The 22,149-nt window shown below is 41.0% G+C and overlaps 1 protein-coding gene across 2 annotated transcripts in view; it reads right to left on the bottom strand.

The window, feature by feature from the left end:
- SGCG (sarcoglycan gamma) overlaps nucleotides 1–22,149 on the bottom strand; it is a 352,842-nt gene that overhangs the window by 42,097 nt on the left and 288,596 nt on the right. For both annotated transcript variants that reach the window (XM_069759118.1, XM_069759119.1), the window contains exon 5: nucleotides 2,550–2,669. In XM_069759118.1, the coding sequence (XP_069615219.1) occupies nucleotides 2,550–2,669 (120 nt within the window). The remainder of the gene's footprint in view (nucleotides 1–2,549; nucleotides 2,670–22,149) is intronic.

The following is a 22,149-nucleotide window of genomic DNA, read 5'->3' as shown; positions in this document are numbered from 1 at the left end:
CAAATTTTGCTTCATCTATGAAATAAGGTACATCTTCACGTGCGCTCAAGTGAAACTGTTAAATGGGCAGAAAATGATTCTACTTTTCACACATTGAAAATTACAGGTGACTTTGATTGAAAGATGCATAAATTGAATATAAAAAATCACCTCATTTATCTCAATGGGTTCCTTCTGCTCCAGCCTTCGGGAAGGGTATTTGGGAAGGATGCAGTAATCGCTACTTAAAACCTTGTTGCTAGAGCCAAGTGTGTGCACCTACGCCGCCATTTGCTGTAAGCAAATTACTCAAGTGATGCCTGTGGCCACTGGGCCGTAGACTCTACGCTATGACACTACGCACTATGTCATTGGACTAGGTGTAAAGAAAATCCCCATAAATCCCTGAGATACAGGACTAAACAGAACTTCCTAATTTTCAATTTATTCTTGTGTAACCATTCGCCCCATCAATAGGAGGTAACATTTATTTTGCATGACTCTTCTTTTACATGGGATTTTTTTTTTTTTTACCAGGTTGAAAGCCACCAACAGCAACTGTGACGCTAACAAAGATTTCTACTAATGGCTGTGGCCAGTAAATGGACTTTACATAAAATGTGCACTTACCTGATTTCTCACCCTGGTGCTTTTTACATGTGTACTGGGAACGCTCTGCAGAATGTACTTTAAAATGATCGCAAAAGCTGCAGAAAACTACATTATTTTACTTTCTACATTCTACATTCAGTCGAAATTAGTTTCGGCAGAACAACAATAGATTGCCCGAAGAGAATTTTTTTTTTTTTAAGTTCTATAATGATAAGGTACCATGTAACATATTAACATAGTAACATAGTTATTAAGGTTGAAGGAAGACTTTAAGTCCATCTAGTTCAACCCATAGCCTAACCTAACATGCCCTAACATGTTGATCCAGAGGAAGGCAAAAAAAACCCATGTGGCAAAGAGTAAGCTCCACCTTGGGGAAAAAAATTCCTTCCCGACTCCACATACGGCAATAAGACTAGTTCCCTGTGGCTAATGGTCAACAATTAATTTCTTTGAACCATTAGGTACATGGAGTCCTGTGCCAACTACCTGTGTGACATCAGTCCAGATCGTTTTCCTTCTGGGATTATTGAGATTTATGTGAAGATTTCACCCACGAGCGTCGTGGATCAATGCAAAGTTTGGAACTTGAATGGGCTGTGAAAAAGTTTTTATTTCTGGCCCCAATTATTATAATGCATGAATATTTGAATTTAGAGACATTTTTTTTTAAAGTTTTTTAAAAGTAAGTCCTCACTCCTACAGAAACAGCATTTTTTGAGTTTTTTTCATTAATTCCTATGAATGTTCGAGCATGCACAATTTTCCACTTACTATGCCCATGCCCACTTCACACAAAGAGTGGAATTTTCCTTACAGATGCATGAGCAAGGAGACTACCGCTCTGACACCTTGTCCAATATGGTTTAATAGAGTTGTCGGTCTGTTCATTTTTAATATTCTAATATTTTAAGAAACGTCTTAAAAATTTATTGAAATAGCCACACATCCCATCACTGAAATCAGGGTCATGTTCCCGTCAGATTACTTAGCAATTCTTAATTAATGCATTATAATGATTTTGTAGCTTTGAGGAATTAAGGGCACTCCAATTTTTGCAGATGTGGTATAGGAAAACCAACTAAAAGATCGGGATTAGAAAGCAAATGGAACAAGAGTGAGAACAATTAATGCAAAAATGTAATTTCTATGAATACTTGCTTACTCACCCAGAACATCTGAAAGGCCTCAGAAAAAGAGAGACTTCTAGGAAGAGTCTGAAAATTTGCAAAACCTCAGCAAAACCACGGAAATGAGAGATTTCAGAAGGTTTCTTGTGCCTTTTACTAGGAGGTAGGCATCGGGACATAGAGGGGGTGCTCAATGGTCGGAGATAGGGCTTGCTAGGGAGTCATGGCTACAGCCAAACATTTCCAGCATTGCACCTTGCACGTGACAGAGTTTCTGAATGCCTGGATACTAACTGTATGCTTCAGTTTTATGACAAAATTAAATGTAAACGAGTTTTCAGCGCACTATTAGTATATCCTCGTGGCTCGGAGCACGGAAAATGCTCTGTCTTAGTGCGAATTAAGCCAGTAGAAGATCAAGCTCACGGTCAATTAATGTTTCTTTATTCATGATAAAGAACCTTCATGATAGCGATAGCATCAGCACGTTTCAGGTGCCCAGGCACGCTTAGTCATGATCAAAATGAACCTTTAAATAAGAAATAATATTTGTGAAGTCAGCTGTAAGTAGACAATTTTTGACCAAGGCCTGTGAATTAAGCAAGGACTGTCAACAACTAAAGAGTCCATCAATGGTTTAGGAGATGATCTTAGTCAAGGTCACTTGTTCAGTACCCTAGAAGCCCCTTCCAAGGTGGCGGTCATAATCAAACACAAATATTCACCCATTGAGGAGGTACTTTTGGTAAGATGGAGAGATACAAAGGCGTCATGAGATTCATAGATTTGCAGTTACCTGAAACCACAGCACAATTTTTGTTCTCCCACCTGTGACTTTCAGACGGTTTGTTCCAACTAGAACTTCTTTCTCATCCACAGAAAATAGCATCTTTCCTTTATCAGAGTGTATCTGGAATTGTTGACCATGGGTTTCTACTAGCCCAGGACCTGAAATACAGAAGGCATGAGAAAGGGTCAGCGAAGAATTACAATGACACTTTTATTGGATCTAGCTAAAAGCAGGGAGGTTGTTTGGGGGCCCTAGTCTATTAACTTAACGTTCCACAATTAGTAGGTAGTTGCCCAGAGCCCATGTTTACCAAAAAGGCCCCAAAAACAGGAACCACAGGAGAAAACTTAAAAGGTGTTGTCCAGGCTTCTGGCTCAAATTTGCATACTGCCGGCCACATTCCAGCTAGACACGCCTGGTCTCCCTCAATTCACTTGAATTGAGCGATGCTGAACACTTCTAGTCGGCACGCAACCGCATGTATGCAAATCACATACTTGTGGTCAATTGGTTGCCCTGGTGCTGGAGAATCTTGACAGATCGCACTGTGCATTTGCTGGACACAATGATAGCTGGAGACCATATGGGCAATGCCATGAAGAAGCCTTCAGGAAATATCATCACACTGGTTCTATTGTGGGGTGACATAATGCACGGTAGCCAAACCCCTCTAGTCTTCATTCTAGATACACTAACAGCTTGGTGATTTGGTAGTGGTGCCATTGGTGCTGCCATTTCTCTAAAGTGTCTCTGAGGAGTCGTTTTTCAACACAAAGCCAGGCTGCATGTTGCTCATGATACTGTGACCAGACTGCATGGCATAAACATTCCACCATGGCCGGCAGCATCACCAGACTATCAGATTGTTTCAAATCAATCACATCTGGGATGTCGCAGGTCGGCAATTTCAAAAGGAGCTGCCAGCAGCGGGTCTTGAGGATTTGTGTGTCCCAAGTCTATTCAGCGTGGCAGAACATTCCTTTGACAACCATTAATTACCCCATTGATAGCAGCCAAGGCTGTAACACATGGAGCTCATACTCCATAACAAATAAATCAAAATATTTTGACAATTTTGCTTCCATTTTTTCACCATTGACATATCATTAACATGTCTATAAATCCTGCGACTTCCATAATTGCACGACTTTTTCACCTTGGTATTGAAATTTTAATGTTGATCAATGATAAAAGTGTGTATATTATTTATAGAGAAATATTTCTGGTTTCAGGACTCCAGCACGCTTGTTTCATTTATCCTAAGGTCATCAATAGAACAATTATTCAGTTTTGTATTTCGATTGCCATTTATGCAATCTCACATTATGAAGTTCAGGAAATATGACAGTTTCACTCTCGGTGTGCAATTTAATTAATTAAAATCAAATGAGCCATATCCCACTGCTTTTTAATGGCACATTTACCTGTATCATATTGATGACCTATTCTGGTTCTTCCACTGATCAGCTACTATAACCTACAGGTGATGAACGAACGTGCCAGGATAAGGTGTTATCCGCCATGATTGGGTGCTAAGCAAGTGTCTTCGGCGTGCTCAAATAATATGTTTGAGTCCCCAAGGCTGTTTGACAGCCGCAAAACAGGCAGGGACTGCCTGTTTGCTAAGCAACCCCTGTATGTGTTGCGGCTGTCGAACAGCAGAGAGTCATGCAGTCGCGGGGACTTGAACATATTATTTGAGCACGCCAAAGACATTTGGCTAGCACCCGAGTATTCTTGGATAACACCTTATCCGAGCATATTTTCTCATCACTATCACCTACAAGCAGCCGGATGGGCAATATATGGATCAGAACAGCACCACTCCGTCATCTTGACTGGTGGGATTAGATCTGCACTTATTATTTGAATAAAAGAAGTGTATAATTAATAAATTTCCACTAGAGCAGCAGTGTGCCTAATTATACATTGTCAACCCTACAACTTGTAATTACATCCTATCAGATCAGCATTATTTTAGCTTTCATTCCATTGTACATTAGGAACCCTTCATAACCGCAGTTAATGCGTTTCTAGATAACTTGATAAACTTTGTAACATATCGTTTGCAATCACCCCGTATTAAATCGCCGGCCCTAATGGACCAGCTACATATTAATTAAAAAACAAAGTACAAAGGAACTTTCGTAGGCGTCAGATCAGAAACAAAAAGACCCCGTTCTTTAGTAATCAAGAATGGGGACGGGCGATTCGGGAAGATGAATTCTAAAGCCACTCTCATTTGGGATTCATAAAGGATACAAAACCTAATGAGATTATGATGTTCGTCATTAAGACAAGTGTGCAAACCCTGGCTTTAGGGCGTTCTGTTCTGAACTACCCTCAATACACGCTTCATTAGTGCCGAACAATCATTTTGCATAGGGCCGTAATGAAGTAATATGTACTTAAAAAAAACATATTTGGTTTAACTAGAGCCCTAGAAAAATGCATAAAATAATTTTCTCTAAGACTTTACCATGGAGAATGAACAACAATCTGAAGCTTATTTAATAATTCGGTTAAAAATAAGCAACGTGTACCGCATTTATTTTCATTATTCCGTCTCGGGGCGGATTAAAGCCTATGCCGTGTCTGATCTGCTGCTATTTCAGGTGCAGCAGATTTATAATATTGACACCTTGATATTACACATACTCTGGAGTCAATTTTTAATTGACTTTTGTAATTTGCAGAGATGCTAAAAATCTCATTATTTATAAACTGAAGGCGAAAGATCTTGCGCCAAGCAACTGTGCACACCAAGTGTTAATATTGCACCGTTCCCTGGATTTGAACTCCCTCTGCTAATGTTCTCACAATTTTCTTATTCCTATAAGTCTGGAGAATGTTCGGAAGGAAATTAAAGAACTTTGTAAATCAATTGCATAATTTATCTAGTACTGACTTGAGATGAAACCTCAGATAGGATGCAGAGAAATTCTGCTGGTTGTAGCAGGTTTTGACCCTTTAGTGTAACTCAACCTGCGTCCGCTGACCATGGAGTATGACCATGAAGCACTGAGCGCATCCATCTGCACAGAATGCATGTGCATGGTTTGAACAGTCATTTTGTGATCATAGACAAACTGCCTTTAAGGGGAACCTGTCATGTTGAAAATGGTATCAGATCTGCAAGCAGGATAATATAGAGCAGAATACAACTGATCAGATTGCTATTTTTTCTTGTGGGAAAAGTTTCAGTAAAACTTATATTTTGTTCATTGAAGCCCCTGGTGTTTGAATGCATACGAGTCCAGTGGGCGGTCCTAGTGACTGACAGTCTGCCTGTATGACTGTGCATGCATGAGATAACTGTCAATCACTGTGTAGGAAAACCCACTGGATACAGGCTCCAGGGATTTCAATGAGTAAAATACAAGTTTTCCAACAAACCTATACATCATTCTGTTCCGCTTCTCCTTCTCCATACCATGCTGACCATAGATCGCACTGCACATACAATGTGACAGGTTCCCTTTAATTACTTGTCTACTTAATGATGTAGGTTTGGCAGGCACCCAAATTTATTATGCTATAAAATGCCCAACATCCTCCTCTTATTCGGAATCTCTTCAGTAAACTGATGAGAAACGCGCGTCAGTGTCTGTGCTAGTCCTGTGTACTGAGCTGTAAATCTTGGAAAATCACCAGCCGGGCAGATCTCCTGATCACGGTTCTTTGCTGTCCTTGTTTGGAACTGTGTATTTGTTCAAATACCCTGTTATCTCCATGTGTAAATACATTGATAACAGTGTAGACTCAGAACAAACTACTGATAGCGGAATATGTTACAGCAGAACATTTGCTGAGCTTTGTAGCTCTAACATGATGTATAGGACTGTCACTCAAAGAGGAGAGCCTGCCCTTCCAGAAACCAGGAAGTAAAAGAGACTGGAAAGCTGTGTGCTGCTCGAGAGACAACTGGAGCGTAATACCTTAAGTGATGATGACCTTAAAATCTCATTTTAATATTAAATTGTCATTGAAAAAAAAATTAAACTTTCCATGCTGGCCACAATGGGGTCATCAATTCCTGTCACCTTTCGGCTCATGGCTCCTTGAAGCATGAGCAAGGATGGCACTATTGTGATTGTAATCAGGCAAGATAGTTGCCCTCCTAAGTATGTATAGAAAGTAAAATAAAAGTATAAAATCAAAGAAGAGAATACAAAAAATCTATATCAATAGCAGTTAAATCCAACTCTCACTGTAACCGGGCTCCGACCTTCACGTGTGGGCATGCGGACGCCGTCTAGCTGCCTGGATGCCAATGTGGGTACGTAGCCCAATGACTCACCCTAATCATAAGCTACGAAGTTCTAGTTTAGTAATGAACATTATATCATGCAACGTCCTGCTTATTCTAGTACATAAATACTAGCTTTTCTCTATGCCTATAATTTAATAGAAAACAGGTATAAAATTCCAAACTTGATCTGTTAACAATCTCACTCCAAAAAAAACCTCTCCATTTGGATCACAGCCTTCATCTCTTACACATGCAATAAATGGTGTAAGGTCGCATGCTAAGAAAATTACCTTTTGCATTTTGCTAAAAAAAAAAATACATAGCAACAGTACAACAACATAACTACGATTTGGCATATTTTTTATGATTTGTGATTCAGTAATGGAACCACTGCAAAACTAAAAAGATCTACTAAAGAGCTAAACTGTAAAGATTTTCACCTAAAATCTATCAGACACTGGCTCTATAATTTCCGCTATGTATATTTGATTTCAAAACGCTACGATATTTCAAAGCAAACATACGGTTGAAACCAGAAGTTTACGTACACTATATAAAAAGACCTGACATGAAATCAGAATAAACCTTTCCCACTTTAGGTCGATTAGGATTAGCATAATTATTAATATTCGCCAAATGCCAGAATAATGAGAGAGAACGTTTTAATGCATTTTTATTACTTACTGCAAAGTCAAAGGTTTACATACACTAAGATTACAATGCCTTTAAACAATTCTGGACTCCCCATATGATGATGTCATGTGTTTGGAAGCTTCTGGTTTTTTGGCAACATCTGAGTTAATTAGAGCCACATCTGTGGATGTATTTTAATGCACACCTGAAACACACTGCTTCTTTGTGTAGTATTATAGGAAAGTCTAAAGGAATCAGCCAAGATAGCAGGAAGATAATTGTGGACTTGCACAAATCTGGCTCATCCTTGGGTACAATTTCAAGATACCTGAAGGCGCCTCGTTCATCTGATAGTGTAGGTAATTAATATCCACAAGTCAGCTCAGTGGCTCGTAATGTCTCCCTAGGTATTGCCAGTGACTGGTCCCAGCAATAGCGGGTAATGTAGTGGACTGGTGACATCATTACTGCAGTCTGTGAACAAGAGACCCAGCGCAAGACCGGGAGTTAAATCTGAGTTTATTATTTTAAACTAGTGGAAAATTTTATCAGAGGGGAAACTCTTTCAACGGCCATCTTGGAACCCCAACAAATACTTTTTCATGTAACTTGTCACTTTCCTGCTTCTCTTGGAAAAGTCGACTTATACTACATTGTTTAGCCAACTTTATTTTTTTTCTCCCCTATTCTGGGAATTACTGACTAAGGTGGCCAGAATTGAGGAACGGTGGGCAGAGCATGCATTGTGCATGCATAAAGGTTTGTACCACGCATGCTCCAAGGATGGTACAAAATATCCAGACTAAGGGGTTGTCACTAAACTGATCATGTGCTCTTTCTCAACTTATATTTTCCCATACTTAAATTTTTTTTTTCGATGGGATTAATGATAAGGTTCTTTGTGATCTACAGCCTGGATGGGATCATGGTTACATTTCTGAAGGGGCTTACGATAATGTATCTGGTGATCTAGTGCAGTGATTAGAATAATGAACTTGAAAATTAAAGGGGATGTCCATCACTCGGACAACCCCCTATGTTTCCCTCCTGTAAAATAATAGCACTTTTACTCACTTCTGGCATCGGCGTCATTACAGCAATGTTAGCACTGGCTCTCCCGTTACTTGCATGACGTTATGTCATGCGATCACTGCGGCCAGTCACTGCTGACTTCATTCTTCCCTGCTTTGGACAAATGAAAACATCTGAAAGGAACAAGAGAGCAGCCACAGCTCTCACTTCCTCCGGATGTAAATTATATCAGTAGGAGAGGACAGTGATTCCATTACTAATTGGCCTCAGGGATTACATGACATAACAATGTCACTTGATCCCTGGGAGAGAAAGTGCCAACACCACTGGAATGGCACTGGCACTGGAGGTGAGTATAAGTATTACTATTTTACTTTGAGGGAAACAGGAATTCAGAATGAGTTGTCCAAATAGTGGACATCCAAAATGGCTGACTGGGATGATGCAGTATCTGTGTAATCTATGAGAATATGAGCAGAAAGAGAAAACGAGAAAAAAACATACATGCTTTAAAACTGCCTAAGGCCAGAGCGGGCCCATTGACAGGTCTGTTCCCTGGGCTACTGAACAGCCAGTACAGACTTTATGCCCGTCCATGATATATACCAATATATGTTTTACACCAGTCCGAACACAAAGTTAATAAGTGAAGGAAAACTTGGAGCTTTTTAATGACAGGATTCTGAACATTTTAATTTGACATTTGCACACAAATTCCCTTTGCTCTGACAGTAAATTATTGAGCCAACTGTCAAAAAGGAGGAGACAGAGGAGGATTACTGTGATTAGGATAATGACTGACTTACATAATTAATGACTTTATACAAAGTTCTTTCCTGAAATAGATCAAACATAGTCTCTGAAGTGAAGATGCAGATATGGACTTACAGTAATCCATGAGAAGAAGGAGTGGTTAAGGAACAAACTATGCACTAATCTTCACCCAATACCTTGAGAAATAAAACCTATACTAGCTTGGCAAAAAAATATAAAGAAAATATGTAACCTATTTGACAATAAAAAACCAAGTTAACCACTTTATGAATATGGACATTTTAGGGGGCTTTTTTTTTTTTTTTATTAAAAAGTAACTTAACTTTTTTACTTGTTAAATTATGGATCGACCTTTGGAAAGTTATGAATTTTTGGAATATATTTCACTTACCTTATTTTGCCTCCTCTCTCCATCCAACTAGTTCATGCTCTTTAGAAGCTGCTTTGAACTGCTGCTCTATCAAGATTCCATGCTCAAACTGTATTTACAAACACTGTCTGAACATGGGGAAGGGGAGCAGAGAAACTTACACAAAGAGAATGTTTCTAAATAGTATTAGAGTTAGGGTAGGTGTACGTGATGACTTTGAAACTCAGGTGAACCGGCAAAGTTTTTCAGGAAAAAGACACTTCAGGGCTTTTCCTGAAGGGGCTTGTAGGCTGTGTTTTGTGCCATCGGTGGCATTTTTCCCCCTACTCTATCTTGTATGTACAAAATAGCGAGCGACTTCAAAATGGAAGCTGCCTGAAGAATGGTCAGGTTATTTCTTTTAACTGCTTTGTGGCTTTGAAAACATGGAGAGGTTTAAAGAGCTCAAAAGACTGAACATATGCACAGCAACTCATTTCTACATTGCAGTGCATGTGTTCGTTCTTTTTAGTGCTTCTTTAGGTGGTTTATGAAGGGTACCTACCTGAAACAAAACATTGTGTGCATAAACCCTTAGAGTACAAATTCTTACTAGAGCAGCAGTTCAAAGCAGCATCTAAAGGAACGTGAACTAGGCAGCTAAAGCAGCAATTCCGCATTGTGTTTGGGAGAAACATAAACAGAATAAGGTAGTTGAGTATATTACAGATATTCATAACTTTGCAAAGGCAAATTAATAAAATTATTCTTAACAATAAAAAAGTTATTCTTTAAGTAAAAACAATGCTCCCTAAGGTGTCTATATCCTTAAAGGAGTTAGAATGTTTTCTTATTCCATAGTCAATTAGGTAATATATTTATTTTAGATTTTAGTCCAGCAATGTGGACAGCAAATAAAATTACAATAAAAAAGTTCATGAATTTCATGGGTCTGATGTAAATTTGAGCACATTGTAACTATATGTTTTTTTAAGGCTGAAAAGCATCTTTTTATACGTGAATTCATTAAAATATTTAAATATTTAGAATTGAGAGTCCTCAGTGGTTGATACCTTTTAATGGCTAACTGAAAAGATGGTAACAAATTGCAAGCTTTCGAGACTACACAGGTCTCTTCATCAGGCAAAGACTAAAACAAATTCTGAAGAATCACATATTTATGCACAACATAGTATAGGAAAAAAAAAAAAAAAAAAAAAAAAAAAAAAAAACCATGGATAAGCCAGGTGACATGAAGCAGAATTACCATGGGTGATAAACAGTTACGTCCATAAATATTGGGCCAATTCTTAGATAAGGATTGTTTTATTGTCCTGTGATTAGGGTCTCTGTTTTAATGACCCTTCATGGTCTGAGGGGCAAGTTCCTTAGTTGATGTATTTGAGAGTCCTCAGTGGTTGATACCTTTTAATGGCTAACTGAAAAGATGGTAACAAATTGCAAGCTTTCGAGACTACACAGGTCTCTTCATCAGGCAAAGACTAAAACAAATTCAAATTAAAATATTTAGACTGTTTGGCAGTGTCTATTTATCAAAGTACATTGCACACTTAGAATAAGTTACATTTTGTTTTTTATATTTTTTTTTGGTGGTAAATTGAAAAAAAAGTAATCAATCAAATCAATGTATAATTCAAACTTTACCAAAACTGTCAACGTATACAACTCACTAACCGATCACTGCAGGCAGCAACTTTTAAGAAGTAATATATAACTTTTATTACGATCAATAAAAATAACTGAGCTGCAACAAAAAATTGCAAAATACAGCACATATAATGTCACATCGAGTTCTTTACCCTGTTATGGCCTGATCGCAGGAGCTGCATGTGGCGTCTGAGGCTATGATCTGCAGAGCTCCCAAAACATCCTTGGAGCAGCAGACAGAAGGGATATATTCTAAATAGAATGTGGCCGGAAGTATGCAAATTTCATACTTGTGTTCACATGACCACTGCTGCAGGTACCGGAGAGTCCTGACAACGCTCCGGCACACCATGGGAGGATTCATAAGTGTGCAGTCGCATACCGTAACTTTAGACTTGTAGTTTTTTTTTTAATCGGACGACCCTTTAAGGGTGCTTTCAGATTGTGCTCCACCAACGTTTGGTGGCCCTGCTGGGGCTCACGGCTGAACCCCCCGCAAAATGGTATTCAGATGTATGTGCCAACAGAACCATGGACTATAATAGTACCAGCAAACCAAATGTGCGCTGTACTTTACATAATTTTTGGGCATATACGCCTACTGGAGGCGGACACTGAGACGTAGTCATATGTCTCCCTAGTAGAGACAAAATGGGCTGAAGAAGAATATTATAAAAAGAGGTATTTTTCTCACGATTTATCAATGAGCGATCCTTATTGTAGCTGAACGTCTACAGAATATTCAACTGGTCTTCGGTGCTCAGCAATGAAAAAACATTTCCATCATACATAAACAAGAAGAAAGAATTGCGGGACTCAACACGTTAAAGTAAATCTCAAAGTCCTTTTATTTCACCTGTGCAGTAAAGACATTGAGCTGGATATGCATTCTAAAGAGGTATGCGGGAAGTGTGAAGGTGTATAACGGCCGTTTCGTGTCTAATCGATTCAACGTGTCCAAGTGAAGCGATCCCTCACACTTGGGATTTACTTCAATGTGGAGAGTGCTGCAATTCTTTCTTCATGTTTATGATGGTAGTTAGTCATATGTCTGAATCCCGTTTTGGAGGCAGCTCAGATTTAAACCTCTATGGGGCCACTGAGTGGGTTTCGGAACACAATGTAAAAGCGCTCAACCCTCAAACCTTTCAGCACTCCGCCATCGCAGGTTTCTGGTAGTCAGTACCACCATCGAGGCATTACTACCCTTACTGTTGTATGGAGCCCGGTGAGCAGAAATATTCGAGCCCCAAAGTACAACAAAGCATTATGTACCGGCGCGCCACTATTAGTGGCGCACATTTCGCCACAGGGAGCTTTCCTGGACCTTCATGGAATGGCCATGCAGCTCCAAGGGAGTCCTTCTGCCTTTTCTGTTATGCACTGGTGATGACGCGTTCACGATGACGTCACCTCATATGCACCGGAATGTACGCATGCCATTCGCTGGGATTCCAGAAGTGGAGATGCAGGGGATCCTATGAGAGGCAAGTATGAAAAACGTTTTTATTTTAATATAAAAGTAATTAAATGGGCTTGGGGGGGATGATGCTGAATTGAGGATGTGGGACGGGGACAGCGAATAACGAGATATTGAGGAGAGGGACAGCAAATGATGAATTTACATTGGGGGACGGGGAACTGCAAATTAATTGAGGTTGGGGGGACAGCAAATCATGACTAGAATGTGGATGGTGGAGAAAGCAAAAAAGGAGTTGAGAGTGGGGGGTGGAGAGATGAATGAATTGAGGGTGGGGTACAGCAAATAATAATGAATCAAGGGTGGGGGAGAGGAAATGATAAATTAAGACTGGGGGACAGGGGACAGAAAATGATAATGAATTGAGGGTGGGGAGAGTAAATGATGATTTGAGTGAGGAGGAAAGGAAATGATGCTGTATTGAAGATGGGGGAGGTCAAATGATGAAGAATTGAGGGAGGAGGTGGGAGAAAGATTGGACATGACATAATGAATTGAGGTGGAAGAGGCATGTAAATATAATGAATCAGGGGAGAGGGAGGTACAAAGTGGTGGGTGTTGGGGATGCAGGAGTGTGACTACTAGTAATGAATTGGGGAAAAGAGTACAGGTTTTAATTAATTTATATATTTATTGGGTGGGTAAATTTCCTTTTATTAGTTAGAGGGGGCAGAGTGGTGGATTACAGTGGGGAAAAAAGTATTTAGACAGCCACCAATTGTACAAGTTCTCCCACTGAAAAGGATGAGAGAGGCCTGTAATTGACATCATTGGTAGACCACAACTATGAGAGTCAAAATAAGAAAACAAATCCAGAAAATCACCTTGTCTGATTTGGCAACATTTATTTTGCAAATGATGGGGGAAAATAAGAACTTGGTCATTAACAAAAGTTAATCTCAATATTTTTTTTATATCCTTTGTTGACAATGACAGAGGTCAAACTTTTCTGTAAGTCTTCACAAGGTTGGCACATACTTTTGGTGGTATGTTGGCCCATTCCTCTATGCAGATCTCCTCTAGAGCAGTGATGTTTTGGGTCTGTCGCTGGGCAATACAAAGGTTTTCTATGGGGTTGAGATCTGTAGACTGGCTAGGCCACTCTAGGACTTTCATATGCATCTTACGAAGCCACTTCTTTGTTGCCCTGGTGGAGTGATTGGTGTTATGATCTGGTGGTTTAGGAACAACATGAGACAAGCTCTGAAGGAGGTGCTATCTGTACTGACCGCAAACCCTGAACCTAGCAGCGCAACTAAAAATAGCCGTGGGGGGTACCTGACGCTCCCTAGACCCCTCGGCACAGCCTAAGATCTAACTTCCCCTAAAGATGGAAACAGGAAACCTATCTTGCCTCAGAGAAAATCCCCAAAGGAAAGATAGCCCCCCACAAATATTGACGGTGAGAGGAGGGGAAAATACCATACGCAGAAATGAAATCAGATTTTAGCATAGGAGGCCAGTCTAGCTTGATAGATAGGACAGGAAAGGATACTGTGCGGTCAGTATAAAAACTAGAAAACAATCCACACAGAGTTTACAAAATCTCCACACCTGACTAAAGGTGTGGAGGGTAAATCTGCTTCCCAGAGCTTCCAGCTAACAGAAATAATCCATACTGACAAGCTGGACAAATATAGAATGCACAGAACAATAAGTCCACAACATGTGGACTGAAATGAGCAAAGCCAGAACTTATCTTTGCAGAACTGGTCAGGAAACCAGGAGAATCCAAGCAGAGATGTGAATCCAGCCAGGAAACATTGACAAGTGGCACAGGCTGAAGAAAGAGCCAGACTTAAATAGCGGAGCAGAAGAGACGATAAGTGGAGGCAGCTGATGACAGCTAACTCCAAGGAGCAGCCATACCACTAGAAACCACAAGAGGGAGCCCAAGAGCAGAACTCACAAAAGTGCTACTTACAACCACCGGAGGGAGCCCAAGAGCGGAATTCACAACAGATTGGATCATTATCATGCTGAAAGACCCATCCACGTTTCATCTTCAATGCCGTTGCTGAAGGAAGGAGGTTTGCACTCAAAATCTTACTATACATGACCCCATTCATTATTTCATGTACACGGATCAGTCATCCTTGTACATTTGCAGAGAAACAGACCCAAAGCATGATGTTACTACCCCCATGCTTCACAGTAGGTATGGGGTTCTTTGGATGCAACTCAGCATTCTGTCTCCTGCAAACACAACGAATTTTGTTTCTACCAAACAGTTCTACATTGATTTCATCAGACCATAAGACATTCTCCCAATACTCTTCTGGATAATCCAAATTCTCTCTAGCAAACTTCAGATGGGCCTGGACATGTACTAGCTTAAGCAGGGGGACACGTCTGACACTGCAGGATCTGAGTCCATGGCGTCATAGTGTGTTACTGATGGTAGCCTTTGTTACGATGGCCCAGCTCTATGCAGGTCATTCACTAGGTCCCCCCAATGTGGTTCTGGGATTTTTGCTAATTGTTCTTGTGATCATTATGACCCCACGGGGTGAGATCTTGCGTGGAGCCACAGATTGAGGGAGATTATCAGTGGTCTTGTATGTCTTCCATTTTCTTATTAGTGCTCCCACAGTTGATTTCATCAGACCAAGCTACTTACCTATTGCAGATTCAGTCTTCCCAGCCTGGTGCTTGGCTACAATTTTGTTTCTGGTGTCCTTTGGTTTTCACCATAGTGGAGTTTGGAGTGTGACTGTTTGAGGTTGTGGACAGGTGTCTTTTATACTGGTAAGAAGTTCAAACAGGTGCCATTACAACAGGTAATGAGTGGAGGACAGAGGGGCCTCTTAAAGAAGAAGTTACAGGTCTGTGAGAACCAGAAATCTTGCATGTTTTTAGGTGACCAAATACTTATTTTCCACCACAATTTGCAAAATAAATCTTGCCAAATCAGACAAGGTGATTTTCTGGATTTGTTTTCTCATTTTGACTCTCATAGTTGTGGTCTACCTATGCATGTCTGTATTTAGCTGCGCAGCGTAGAAGTTGTGGAAAAAGTGGGGAAAGTGCCCTGGAAGCGGTGCTCTAGATAATTATGTTATTTTCTGCATAAGAGGAGTCTTGGCTGGAAGAAGTGATGGTGATCTGTGCTGGATGAAGAAGAAAGCGAAGACGAATGACTTCAACTAGAGACGTCACTGGTGAGTTAGTGTGTTATTTGTACACTTACACTATACACTGTATATTATATACAGAGGTCCTGTGTATAATGTCACTAGTGATCACTGTATTACCTGTACACTGACAATATGTACAGAGCTCCTGTGTATAATTTCACTGGTGATCCCTGTATTACCTGTACACCGACAATATATACAGAGCTCCTGTGTATAATGTCACTGGTGATCACAGTATTATCTGTACACTGAAAATATAGACAGAGCTCCTGTGTATAATGTCACTGGTGATCCCTGTATTACCTGTACACTATACACCATTTACAGAGCTCCTGTGTATAATATCACTGGTGATTTTTGTAGCCAATTTTTTCTATTCCTCCAGGAAACTGGCGGTGACGCCGGCGCAGTAGCATCTAACAGCAAACGATGCTCTTAACCTGCGCAAGCATCGCCCACCAGGGTGAATAAAAAATTTGACTCCTGCAAAATTGTACCAGCGGTGCGCGTGGAGTAGAATCTGTCAGTAGGCGATAGATGCTACTGTGTAGGTGCTGCCGCCGATGCCATTTTGCTGGAGGTAAAATAAAAAATGTTGCAGTTTATAGTGTGGACTCACCAAAGACTTGTCAGATGACAAATGCACTCGCAGGGTGCAGCAGGCCCCCGATAATAAATGCTAATACTATTGGCGTGATCCTTTGGTTGTCCAGACACTGTGCATCACATTTATCTGTGTGAATAGTGTCTTATGCAAGCCGAACCTGGGTGCATTTTTGCTACTAGGCAGCCAACCTCTCTAATGTTTGGGCGAGTGGGTGGTTGCTCTCATCAGTAGCTTGCACCTGTGCTGCTTTAGCATTTATTATCGGGGACCTGCTCTTCATATTGTGTTTTTTTGAGTTTTTCTATGTTAGCTGTTTATAGTGTGGGCTTGAAAAACATTTAAAATAAGAGTCAGGTCACTGGAGGGTCAGTAACCTGTCAGTTGAGCCACAATAATTAAGCTGAGGCCAAAAAGCACCACATAGAGCCCCATCAACAGACCCGCCTGGGAGCACGAGAATTTCATTAACGGAAAACAAAAATTAAACAATAACCTCAAGACAGATTTCTTCAACACAGGTATAATTTTAATCAGTGTAACAGCACCAACCTGACAGTGCCTGTAGTTTACTTAACAAAATCCTAATGACAGGTTTGCTTTAAAGCACCTCCACCTGTTGGGAGGAGCCTAAGCAACATGTTCTGTCAGTTTGTCTGCACATTTGCTAGTTGTCAGGTCCCCTGTTTCTCAGTTACTGTCTGTTCCTGCCTGTACCTGCAGTGCCTGTATACCAGCAGTGCCTGCCAGTACCTGCCGTACCTTTCTGTATACCAGCTGAGTCACCCACCAGGGCCGTGGGGTACTCGGTACCGGGTCCGGTCTTAAAGGGCTTGTCACGTAGCTGTGACCCGGTCTGTGGCCCTGGGCGCCCAATAAAAGGGGAAAGGTCTTTTAAGGGGAATTGTGGATAAATTCTATTGTTCGTGACGCCACCTGTGGTACTCGGTCAATAGGGACCAACGCTGCTTAAAGGGGTCCTCTGGGGTAATGTTGTTGCACCAAGATGGTAACGCTTCCCACAGGTGAAGCAGGGTGCCCTGGGCTCCCAAGGTGTGTGGCAAAGATAGTGTATGCCGACGAATAAGTGGAGAGTTGTAAAGTCTTTATGTGCTTTACTGGTTGTAGTAGGCCAAAGTCCAGGGTACTGGATACAGGTGTCCTGTTGTCCGGCCGACTCGAAGGCAATGGGAGAATCTCCTTCCCAGTTGAGGTTGTGAGCCTTTCCTCCTTGCGCTGTTGTATGAGTGACCCCCCCTTCTCTTTCTGGTGACCAACATGACAGCAGGTATAATGAGGGTTTCTTTATAATTGTATGTGGAGCCGTACTAGCTACATGATATAGGGGAACTTGACTGACATTTATATGTGGCTAGGGGCCGAGTGGATATATATACGTATTAGATCCTGCATATGAGCCAGATTAGCGGCTGTAAGTACACTATGTCATGTTTAGATTATACGCACTAGTGTGATTGTTCTGATAGTCATTCAGTGGGGAGTTACTCTAGTCTCTGGCTATGTTATGATCTCATTGTTACTGTATCTCACCATATTATTGTAGATGTTATGTGTATGTTTTATACGTTTTTGATATTAATAAATTGATTGTTTTTATATGCTTACTCGGTTGTGATCCAGCCTCTTCATGCTTTCTCTTTTGGTGCCCATTTATATAGTGATGGAGGGATCTTGGTGATAATATGAGGATATTTTTATTGGACATTCTGGGACTAAGTCCTGCTTTTCCCATACTGAGCATGCCCACGGGACCACCTCCCATTGGAGGTTGGGGGTCACATGCTCAGATCCTGTTGCGGCTCCTATTGGACCATTAGGAAGGTCCTGGAGCGCTACTGCTATAAAAGGTTTGCATAGCCGCTCGGCCATGTGCTAGTGTAAACTTATTTACTTGTGTGTGTGTAGATGAATGCCTGTTGATGGATGAAAGCTCCGAATCATTCCCATCCTTAGTGTTGTTGCCTGCTCGTGAATGGTGGAAGCTACCTAGCGCCAGACAGTGCTACTCTGCACATCCAGCACACAATTCTGCATCTCTCAGCAGCGACCGCCAGAGCGGCGCCCTGCGCTTAGTGCGCTTTCCGGGCCCTGGTTAGGGTGGTTAGTGGCGACCGCCAGAGTGGCGTTGTATGCACTCTCGTGCAATAAATTATTACTAATAGTTCAGTTCTACCCTTGACACCACAGTAATGGTGTCAAGCGTAAGAGGTCTAAAGGAACTCTTACCCCGTGTCTTGGGACAGAGTTCTGTGACCCTTTACTTGCGTTCTCTGTGCGGTATCGCGGCCCTGTGACGCAACAGGGTTCGCTTCCTTCATACCAGGTGAAGCTAACCCATGTGTGTATTCACATTATACCGCCATCTAGTCCGCCGTTACCGAGCAGCAGGTGTCCTTTCTGCACGGTGGACCCCGGACTGCGAACGCACCTCACATCCTCTCTAAATATTATTTGGTGCCTTCCGCCAGTCCTAACAACAACATATTAAAGGTAAAAGTTATAAGACCATCTCCAAGCAGCTAGCTGTTCCTGTGACTACAGATGCACATATTATTCAGAAATTTAAGATCCATGGGACTGTAGCCAACCTCCCTGGATATGGCTGCAGGAGGAAAATTGATGACAAATCAAAGAGACGAATAATGCGAATGGTAACAAAAGAGCCCATAAGAACTTCTAAATAGATTAAAAGTGAACTTCAAGCTCAAGGAAAATCAGTGTAAGATCGCACCATCCATCGTTGTATGAACCAAAGTGGACTTCATGGGAGAAGACCAAGGAGGACACCATTGTTGAAAAAAAAATCATAAAGAAGCCAGACTGTAAATTTGCTAAACTACATGGCGAAAAGCCACAAAGCTTCTGGGAAAATATCCTATGGACAAATGAGACAAAAATTGAACTTTTTGGAAATGCACATCAGCTCTGTGTTCACAGATGGAAAAATGAAGCATATCAAGAAAAGAACACTGCCCCTACTGTGAAACATGTAGGAGGCTCTGTTATGTTCTGGGGCTGCTTTGCTGCATCTGGCACAGGGTGTCTAGAATTTGTTCAGGGTACAATGAAATCTCAAGACTATCAAGGGATTCTAGAGAGAAATGTGCTGCCCAGTGTCAGAAAGCTTGGTCTCAGTTGCAGGTCATGAGTCTTACAACAGGATAATGACCCAAAACACACAGCTAAAAACACCCACGAATGGCTAAGAGGAAAACATTGGACTATTCTGAAGTGGCCTTCTGTGGGCCCTGACCTAAATCCTATTGAGCATCTTTGGAAAGAGCTGAAATATGCCTTCTGGAAAAGGCAACCTTCAAACATGAGGCAACTGGAGCAGTTGCTCTTGAGGAGTGGGCCAAAATGCCTGTCGAAAGGTGCAGAAGTCTCATTGACAGTTACAGGAATCGTTTTATTGCAGCGATTGCCTCAAAAGGTTGTGCAACAAAATATTAAGTTAAGGAAACCATCATTTCTATCCAGGCCTATTTCATGAGTTTTAATTTTTTTTTATTCTGTGGAAGCATGGTTGAAAAGCAATGTCTGACTTTCATTTGTTCATTTTCTTAGATTTTTTTTTTTTATTATTACTTTTCTCAGACTCAAATTATTTCTGTGACCATTGTGGGTTTTTCAGTCATTACACGAGGGGTACCAACAATTTTGACCATGTGTGTACATTACGTTATTTTCCATTTTCTGAATCTCTGGATCATATTACTCAATACAATATTGTGCTCCTAAAGACACAGTTTCCCATTCTTCCAAACTAACTTTGTATTAAAAATAGAACAAAAAAAGCAATTCGGAGTCCAAAAAACCCAAATGATTCTATTAATATGTAAACTGTGATTTTAATGTATAGTGCAAAATATGGCATCTTATTATACAGAAGACCCCTGACCTAGAAAGAGATTTGACTAAATCGGCCATTAATATCATGTATCTATTAACGGTGTCGCAAATCCATGGGAATAAATGAGATTTCCTTTGTATTCCGCACCATGGCTGCTCATTATATACTTCTAATGGTCACATATACTTTGAGGTTATTGATTCTGTCTGTCTGTATTTGTGTCTGTGTGCTGAAGGCCTCGACAATATTAATGAGGCACAAAGTTTTGATGAGAAACAGAAAATAACTTTCCAGCATCACCAGTAAAAAAAAATAGTCATTGAATTCTTCATGATCATTCCTAAAGGAGAAACAAATATCTAAGGTAAAAGACAGATCAACACAATGCCAAAGCACACAGAGGCAAAAGTTAATTGCTTTGTGGAATTGTCAATTACGATTTAATGAATTTCACTATAAAATATGATCCGCAATCAAGCGTATTATGAATAGGAGGGAGCATGCAGTATGTAGGACTTGGAGGCATATTCTCCCAAGATGTAATAAGTTACTACAGGACACCGGTAATTACCAGGGCTGAAGAAAGTGATGGTTACTGAACTGCAGCAGTTATGGGAGATGGCTCCTGATTAAAAAACTTTATCTGGGAGATGAACAATGATCTGCAAGCAAGCAAAACAAACGTGCTGCTCTTTAGATGAGCCAACGGAACTGCTCTTTAATCCTCAAAGGCTATTTCTCAGTAGTCTGATGCGGCAGCTGTGGCAAGGAACGTGTCTTAATTTCAACCGGAACGTTACATGAAAAAGGAGTTCTTTGCAGGGCCTGTGGACTTTTGCTGTGAGAGCATTATGCCCACATGTAACCGATGTTGTGGGTTGGCCAGGACCAGATGTTTCACAGTTCAATGAGGGAGCCCACCATTCAAAAATACATTCTTTACTGATTGGCAACGTGATCAGGGTCAGGGGTGTCAAACTGCATTCCTCGAGGGCTGCAAGCAGGTCATGTTTTCAGGACTGTACTGCACAGGTGATAATTTAATCACCAACTCATTATTTGTGTAGGTGATTAAATTATCACCTGTGCAGTACAAGGAAATCCTGAAAACATGACCTGTTTGCAGCCCTCGAGGAATGCAGTTTGACACCCCTGATCAGGGTTATATACAAGGGATAAAAGGTACAAAGTGTTATGAACGTTTCCTTTACAATATGAAGCATTTTCCACACAGTATTCTTCCTCTGTGGTATGCTTCAGGGCTTTCTGTATCTGCCGTTCCTCCCTTTAGGCAGCCCAGCTTTAACACTACAGTCCTGATTAACAAGTCTCCTTTACTTGTTCAGCCGTTCTGCGTCCTAGTTCTTCCAGAATTGGTGCCTTGGATCTCCTGCTTGGGACCCTTCACTATTTCCAGTATTTCAGTCCTGTTTAGGCCCTTTACCTTTCAGCATTACAAGCCCAATGTCTCTTTGCTAGGCATCCTCTACTAGAACCCGTCTCTGGAAGGCCACTCTGTCTCTCTGTCATTTATCCTCAGGATCTTGCTATCCCTTCTCTTCAGTCTCCTCTCATTCAGTGTCACCCCCTAATGCAGCACTGTTCATCTTGGACCTTTTCATCCACTCACTTTGCACTGCAGAGCCTGCCTTCCTAACAGGAAGCAGTCACTTTCCTCAACACTAACCCCTCCAACTTTGGGCTAGTCCCAACCGTTAACTACTTCCGAGCCTGTAGTCTGTTGCTGGGCGGAACTTTCTTACAAAATATTATCTTATATTACTACACACTAAACAGAAACAAATTACATTATCAATGCTTATCACACGCTATAT

Source organism: Ranitomeya imitator, chromosome 3 (assembly GCF_032444005.1).
Source record: "Ranitomeya imitator isolate aRanImi1 chromosome 3, aRanImi1.pri, whole genome shotgun sequence".
NCBI lineage: Eukaryota > Metazoa > Chordata > Amphibia > Anura > Dendrobatidae > Ranitomeya > Ranitomeya imitator.
The sequence above is the reverse complement of the archived record's forward strand: the minus strand, read 5'-3'. Positions and strand labels throughout refer to the sequence as shown.